The sequence below is a fragment of the Pocillopora verrucosa genome, chromosome 4, assembly GCF_036669915.1.
Source record: "Pocillopora verrucosa isolate sample1 chromosome 4, ASM3666991v2, whole genome shotgun sequence".
NCBI classification, from domain to species: Eukaryota; Metazoa; Cnidaria; class Anthozoa; order Scleractinia; family Pocilloporidae; genus Pocillopora; species Pocillopora verrucosa.
The window spans coordinates 20280681-20289125 of record NC_089315.1 but is presented as its reverse complement, the minus strand read 5'-3'; the positions used below and the strand labels follow the sequence as shown (position 1 = coordinate 20289125).

The 8445-nt window shown below is 40.5% G+C and overlaps 1 protein-coding gene across 3 annotated transcripts; it reads right to left on the bottom strand.

The window, feature by feature from the left end:
• Positions 1-7793, bottom strand: LOC131773145 (coadhesin). 3 transcript variants are annotated; one of them, XM_059089124.2, is made up of 10 exons: positions 7436-7793; positions 6920-7067; positions 6074-6247; positions 5150-5323; positions 4859-5032; positions 4222-4395; positions 3869-4042; positions 3582-3755; positions 3031-3192; positions 1-1379 (listed from the first exon to the last, which is right to left on the bottom strand). In XM_059089124.2, exons 1-10 carry the CDS (start codon positions 7688-7690, stop codon positions 1123-1125), a joined length of 1866 nt encoding a protein of 621 aa, XP_058945107.2. In that variant the 5' UTR covers positions 7691-7793; the 3' UTR covers positions 1-1122. The 3 variants fall into 3 exon arrangements, with proteins under 3 accessions (XP_058945107.2, XP_058945108.1, XP_066022073.1); XM_059089125.2 differs by lacking the exon at positions 3582-3755; XM_066165976.1 differs by lacking the exon at positions 1-1379 and having other exon boundaries at positions 3050-3755.
• Between the last annotated feature and the right edge of the window lie 652 nt (positions 7794-8445).

The following is an 8445-nucleotide window of genomic DNA, read 5'->3' as shown; positions in this document are numbered from 1 at the left end:
ATCGAGCCTCTGAAGAAGAATTTTACTCCGATGAATCGCAATCCAGCGAACAGGAGTCCAGTGAAGACTTGGCTGATGAGAGCACACAGGAGGTAATGGAGGTCGTGGAAAGAGAGTGGTCCAGAGAAATTAAACGAAGAAGAGATATTGACTTAAAGAAAACCCTGGAATAAATGTAAACACCAGAGATCTTAAATCGTGTTTGGATTTCTTCTCACTTTTCTTTACACCAGAGGTATGGCAGTTATTAGTTAGTCAGACCAATTTGTATGCAGAACAGAAAAGAGGCCCGAGGGAAAGTTCTGTATGGTACCCAGTCACTGTGGATGAAATGAAAGCTCGGTTAAGTCTTTATTTAGATATGGGCCTAGTCACTAAACCAAGTATCAGTTCTTATTTGCATAATTATGCTAATTAGGTGGCTCGTGACGTCACAAAAGTATCATATCCCGTAATTTCTCTAACTCATATGAAAGCATATTTTCCTAGCTTTCTAAATATGTATAGGTCTGCAGGTGTCTAATAAAGAACAGACTTGGCAAGCATTGTTGTAACTATGCCTATTTTTGTGTGAAATAAATACCACCCCCTTGGTATGCAAAGGGTTAAGGCAGACACCAAGGATGTAACGCTTCAACATTCCAAGACGCATTGAGAACCATTAAAAATGTCTTTTGTTCATTTTGTTCAAAAGACCAGAGAAATTGAAATTAATTAGGAATTGATTCTTGCGTGAGGGTCGACGTAAACAACTTGTCTGCTTCTTTTCCCAAAGAAAAGAACAATGCATGGATGCATTTGTGTATTCAAACACTATACTGAAGTTGTTATGCTCTTCGTTCCTTGCGTTGTTACATTATGCTAACTAGTTACAAGCTTTTTAAAAGATTCGCATTTTACACCAACAATTGTGATTTTGAAACATACTTCAAGGTATAATTTGTTAATCATCCAAGCTTGGACTGAAAATGAATGCAAAAGAAACAAGGAAAGGAATAAACATAACACAAGTAAACTCTGTTTGAATGTTATTTGATCTTGTCAACATTTCACTGTCTTAAATCACTAGTAGCTAACTACTGACTGTCATCCAGAGCCTTTGAAACAGAAATGCTTAGTAAGTTATGTTGGTACAATGCCATCACACATCGGTACTTGACAGTATTTAGTCTCCAGATTAACCCCCTGGCAGTTGGAGGACTGCCGAGTAATACAGGTGCGGTGTCTGAATTTCAAGCTGCGTCCGCAGGTAGTGGAGCAGGCGCTCCATTCACTCCAAATCGTCCATTCGTTCCCCGCCAGAGGACCGTCGCCTGAGCCTCTGTCTCTGTAGTCAGTGTTCAATCTCAGACCTTTTCCATCACCTCCGCCATTACCTCCTAAAATGTATAAATAGGTGTAAAGTTAGGCTGAAAATTTCTGGTTCTAAGTTTCATGAACTTCATTTTTCAAATTAGGTTTTATCGTTCGACGACCACTTTTTTTGCTAAATGCTAACAAATGAAGCTCACTGAGAAGGCTTATTCTCTCTTGCCAATTGTCGAGTCTACTCAGATATGAAAACCAGTCAGACGTGTAAAAAATCCGTTTACGAAAAAAGAGACCAGAGTCCAAACTCCGTAGAAAATATGGATTAAACTTGTTAAATGAACCATATTTTGGCTAAAAAATAAAAAGTCCAAAACTTCCTGAATTTCCAAGCAAAGGGGTAACAAATTTACGCGAACGAAAGCTCAAAAACAGCTAACTAAAACTCCGCGAAAAAAACTAAAAGTACGTGAATAATTACCTCGTCATGTCAAGATTAGAGTTCTTTGACGTGTTAGCTAATTTGTGAAATCACTCGCGCCGCGCGTGGATACAAAAAAAAATAGTAAGAGGGGAGAAGAAGAGAAAATTGTTACTTGAAATTTACAAACGAAAGAGATTTTCTACAACACGATCGAAAAATGAAACGCAGAGTTGTCAATTAATGTTTTTCAACGTGGTATCTTTAAGGCAGCTGAGGAGCAAATCTATCAGAAGCTCTCAACTAAAACGAAAGCTTCACTCGACTTAGTTTAATTTTCAAATTCCTCCGTGACCACGATCAAATTCCCTTGAACAGACATGTTTGATCGCTGTCAAGTTGACTGGAAAGGTGGTACAGTTAGTCATCTACGTCACTTTTCCGTTCAAAATAGCATTTCATGCGTATTATCAGTGAACAGCTCCATTCTTTTCGAAATTGTGATAAGTAAGTACCCAAGACTTGCTCGACGAAAAACCCGAAAATGCAAACAAGCTTGAAATTAAAAAAAAGTCCACATACCAATTACTGCACAAAGAAAAAGAATGGATAAGAACATGATGAACCCCTTTCACTGTATTCAGTCCTCTCTCAAACACAAGAGTAATTCTTAAACGGTCCAAAAACTCGGCAAAATCAAAGTTGTTAGGATGTTGTTGACGCAACCTGACTTGAGCGGAAGTAGCGAGTATGGCTATATTCAAATCAAGAATACTTAGTCGTTTGTAATATAAATTGTTTACATAATAGAGTAGATAATTAGATCCTGGGGGTAACATTCGATCTCCAAGCTGATGGTCCAGGTGAGAGTAATTCTGGAAGGACTATGGTCTCTGATTGCGATCGATATTTCGAGAAACTGAGCAGAGTTACTTGACGATGAAATTTTCGTAACGTGCACCGCCGTACTCGAAAACAGTCTTTTTACCTACAACTTTCTCATTAAAGCACAGACTACACGATTCACCGTTTACCTAACGACATGACACAAACTTCCCTCTATGCTTTCTGTGTCCGCTGGTCGCTGAAGAGCAAAGAAATATCCTAAAGGTACTTTTTAGAATATTATGATATCCTAGCATCTTTCTTCGAGTCTCCGAAATTTTCTACATCGTCTTTTATGGCGTAATTTACAAGCATTACAACAATTAATGCATGAATTGATTAATAATTAATTAACTGAAAAATGGAAACTTAACTCGGTACTTCTAGCTGTAGCGGTAAAAAGTACAATAACTCACCCATACATTCATCAAAAGAACAACTGAACCTCTCTGTGGGTGGACCGATACATTGCCTACCATTGTTAGACGGAGTGGGCCTGTTACATTTCCTTATTCTTGTTTTAAAGCAGCTCTTGTCACACTTACCCCAGTCTCCCCACCCAGACCAGCCACCATCAACTAAAATGAGAGGAACTATAAGTGATAAGAATTCCTTGTAATGTTCCTTGTTGGTCAGAGCCAGGTGTAAGAGCTTTCCATTTCTTATCCTTATACCATTACTTGGTTATACATGTGCTTGTTGCAAGCGGATCGCACGTTTTAAGAATGAGGATCTTCATCGTTACCTCCCTGTACTTGAATGATTCGTTGTAAATGAAAGCAATTATTTCCACTTTAAGCTTTTTCTTTTTACCCTGAAAACAACTTATCTAACATCTCAGTCTAGTTCGATAGATACTTAATTAAATACAGGTTGACTGGAAGATTAATCTATACGGCATGCGGTCGATTTATTTCAACAATTAAAAGTGGGCGTTTACTTGATTGTTAGTCCTGTAAACGTTTACCTGGACACAAGACATAATTGTTGCATTTCTGAATCATTTCTCTCGGACCCACACAAGTTTTACCACCATGGGCCGCGGGAGGATTAGTGCATGAGCGAGAGCGTTTTTGTGTTCCACTTCCACAAGTCACACTGCACGTGTTCCAGTCTCCCCATGTTGTCCAGCCACCATCCACTGGAGAAATTTGTTTTTCAAAAAACATTGTAGTTATTGCCATTTTCCAGTATTTTTTACTCTGCCATTAACATAGGGGCTTTTATTTGATTACTGAGCCCGAAAAAGCTCACCTGGACAGAAAACATCATCGTTGCAGTGCCGAGTCATTTCTTTCGGGCCCGAACAATTCTTACCACCATGAGCCACAACTGGATTAGTGCACGAGCGAGAACGTGTTTGTGTTCCACCACCACAAGTCACGCTGCATTTGCTCCAATCACTCCAAGAAGTCCAGCCGCCATTTACTAGAGACAAATTATATATTTTTAGGCAAAGCAGGTTACTAGAGGTAAGGTAAAAATTGTTTGATGCGTTACTGGCTAACGTAAGAAGGAGAGACGAAGTCACAACTTGTTGTTTACATCGTCTCTCCTCATAAGAATGAAGTAAGGATGAGCAAACCTTGTGACAGATCGTTTCTCACCTGGACACCCCACATCGTTGTTGCAAATCTGAGTCATTTCCTTCGGACCTGTACAGGTTTTACCACCGTGGGCTGTGGGTGGATTGGTGCATGAGCGAGAACGCTTTTGTGTTCCACCTCCGCAAGTGGCACTGCATTTGTCCCACTCTCCCCACATTGTCCAGCCTCCATTCACTTAAAGAAAGAGTGATTTAATACTTTCCAGTCATTGCCATCTTTCCAATATTCTCGACCTATAACATAGCAACATTTCCAAAAGCCAAGGAGGTTCTTACCTGGACACAGAATATTATCATTACAGTTCTGAGTCATGTCCTTCAGACCTGCACACGTTATTCCCCCATGGGCTGCGGGAGGATTGGTGCATGAGCGAGAACGCTTCTGTGTTCCACCATCACAAGTCACACTGCATTTTTCCCAGTCTCCCCATGTTGCCCAGCCATTATTCACTGGGCAAAAGCATTTTGAACAAACATTACAGTAAAGGTCATGTTCCCAATATTTTCTTTCCAGCCGCTATTCACTGAACAAATGCATTTCTACATTCTGTCAAAAGTCCTGTTCCCTAGATACGTAGCAAAATTTTTTAATGAAAGATACTTGTTGTGCCAGATCCTCCTTGCAAAAATTTTCTTACCTGGACAGAGAACGTCATCGTTACAATTCTGAGTCATTTCCTTCGGACCTGCACACCTTTTTCCCCCATGGGCTGTAGGTGGATTGGTGCATGAGCGTGAACGCTTTTGTGTTCCATTTCCGCAAGTAGCACTGCATTGGTCCCAGTCTCCCCATGGTGTCCAGCCCCCATTCACTTAAAAAAAGAACAGTTTAATACTTTCCAGTCATTGCCATTTTTCCAATATTCTCGACTTACAAAGCAACATTTCCAAAACGTTTTGTCACGTTTTGTGGCCAAGGAAGTTCTTACCTGGACACAGAATATCATCATTGCAGTTCTGAGTCATGTCCTTCAGACCTGCACACGTTTTTCCTCCATGGGCTGCGGGAGGATTTGTGCATGAGCGAGAACGCTTCTGTGTACCACCACCACAAGTCACGCTGCATTTGTTCCAATAACCCCATGACGTCCAGCCACCATTTACTAGAGTTGGGAATACATGTTAAGCAGAGCTAAGGTTAAAAATTGCTTCATACGTTACCTTCCATGTAAGTTGCCTTTCGTCTAAAATAGCGGAGGACACAATCAGTTGAAGTTTTCCTTATCACTCATTAAACCTTAATTTAATAGGGAACTAAACAAAGATTATTCAAGACAACTGCAACTGCCGGATATGCATTTGGAAGAGTTTGAAGAAGTAAAAAAATGATGACGTTCTAAGGTGTTTGAGAACTATTGAATCATATTGGGATTGAGTCATTTGGAATTAGGCTTTGACATTATCATTTCATACCGAATTGAAAACATTTAAGTAGCGTTTTGCTGGGACATACTCTGGTAGATTAATTTCCACTACTAAAAAAATATAAGTTGATCTTTATGCTTTTTAAGAAACGTTTGCCTCGACAAAAAACATTATCTTCGTTCTGAATCATTTCCTTTTGGCCTACTTAAGTTTTACCACCATAAGCCACGGGTGGATTGCTGCACGATCGAGAGCTCGTTTGTGTTCCACCATCACAAGTCACGCTGCATTTGCCCCAATCACCCCAGGACGCCCAGCCATCATATACAAGTAATTTCTAGCCGAGTTTAAATTGTCCGCCCATATAACCTAGCATGGCTAAGAAAGAGTACGAGACATCCGGTAGTTCACACCATCAGTTTTCATTACACAGTGCGGGACAATACCCGACGAAAAAATTAGTGGTCACTGGTAGGGAAGCCTATTACCTGGACAAGGTATGACGTTGCATTTTTTGGTTTGACTGCTACCGTTCTTCAGACATGGACGTCCCCCGCTAGCAGGGAGGGGGTTGTTACAAGTCCTGTGACGTGTTTGTTTGCCTCCACCACAGGTCTTGGAACAGTCATCCCATACTCCCCAGCAGCTCCATCCTCCGTGAACTTTTGCAACATGAAAATGCGATAATTACAACTAATAGTTAGCACAGAATAGTGGCAAAGATGTAATTCCGGCGTTTAAAATTTCCCTTTTTACTCCTTTGGTCACCTTTCTAAAGGTATAATTATATATTGATACACCCTTGTACGGATGGGGTGTTTGCCCGTGATGGATCTTGGATCCAGTTCAACATTACTGAATTAGTTAGTTGTCTCTCTTGGCACAATACTATTGCAGAGTGTCAAGTAGGAAGTCCAAACTTTCTGAGACATACGGATGTATTGCAAAAATGTTTATTCTGTTCCAGGTGTTCGGTTGGTAAAACGAAGAGCGATAGTAATCAGAGAGAGTGGCGCGGAGGATAGTTAGGCAGAGGAATGAAAAAACGAGGGACGTTTGGGTGGGATGGCGTAATGAACATGACCCAACCCAAACCTCCATCATTTTCCCTCCGCCGCCAATATCGCTTCACTATAGCAGTCCATGACGCTTTTGTGTTCCATTTCCGCAAGTAGCACTGCATTGGTCCCAGTCTCCCCATTGTCCAGCCCCCATTCACTTAAAAAAAGAACAGTTTAATACTTTCCAGTCATTGCCATTTTTTTTTTTCATACAAAAAAAAACTAAATTGGAGTGACTGCGTTTGTAAAAAAAAAATTGCCTCACACACAAACCTTGTTGGCAGCACTGTCCACCGTAACGGGGCAGACATATGCATGTTGCTTTTTCTAGAGTACCTCCATTGTGACAATAATGATTACAGCCCCGAGACTGCTTCAAATCAAATGGGCAAACGCCCCCGCACACCGGACGCTTAACAACCTGATGGTGAAAAACACATTAAAAGCAACTTCACATAAAGTATTTTGGGTTTCGAAATTGAGTCTGAATGGTATTCATTTAGTTGTTTCACCGAAAAAAGATTCAAGATTCTTGCTGTTATTGAAGCACAGTGCAAAAGTATGTGATTTGCCTACTGCTATTGATACCCTGACCTTATGCAATCCTGGCTCAATCCTTCTCATTTCTGTGACAGTTTTCATACCCCTATTACTTCGCTCACAAATTGGTTTATTTAGTCGTTCATTCCTTGGTCGCTTTTACATTCTTTTCACTCACCAGGTGCTGAAATTGATTGTTCGGTTCAGTACAGATCTGCTAGAGGCAAAAAGAGTTGAAAAATAGCCTACCTTTCTAATGCGTGTCTGCACTCCTCTTGTTCCGCAAGCTACTGAACATGAACTCCATGTGTTCCACTGAGTTACCTTGCAGTGTTTCATGGCATGACAATGTTTTCGCGGAGATGTTGTCGGCTTTCGAGTGGTTCGTTTTCGTGTTGGGGGTTTTGTGGTTTTGTGGCTTATCCTACGTCTATGTGAGTCGACTTTATGAGTGGTTAGTAGAACGTGGACAAACAGGACAAGTAGCAAATACGACTTCTTCATTTTTAACGCTGTGAAACCTGCTCCTACCCTTTACTTTTGCATATGCATTTGTCGGTGCAGTGTTTAGTTGACAATTGGCTTAGAACGACACGCGAGGGCACAGTTGGTTCACGTAGCTAGGCTTTTAGTCGTTAATACTGTTTGCAGAGCGCCAAGTAAAGATTGGAGAGACATTTACAAGCGGCAACAGAGCTTTTCTAAATATTTGTTGAGGATTCAGACAGCTTGGCACACAGCTGGCTTAACGAATCATATCTAAAGAACACCTTTGCATCAACTACGGTAAACAAACCAACTAAAGTGTTTCAAAACTAAAATAGGCTACTCCCATGTCTATTAGAACAAACAATGATATGGCTGATTTGCATCAGAAAGAAATAATATCACATTGCTTATTTCCTATTGATCTAGCAAAATGAAAATACGACTCCTTAGTGACAGCCGTGATTTTCATTGTTGATTGTTCGACGGGTTCTTTTATTAAAGTTTTGTGGTGCTTCACAACTCTCCATAGTGTCTTCACTAACTTTAACGAACAATTCTTAAGCTAGCTATGGATACATGTGACTCTGGATTTTGGGAGCGACCTTCTCCATAATGATTTGAAAGCAGCTCGTTTATTTCACTTTCACTTGAATGTCCTCAGCTTTGAACTCTTTGTTCTTGGTTATTGTTTAAAGGTTCGTTAGATGCGCACTGTTTATGGCTTTCACGTCTCTGTAGATGTTTAGCTGTCATTCATTTTTAGCTACAGT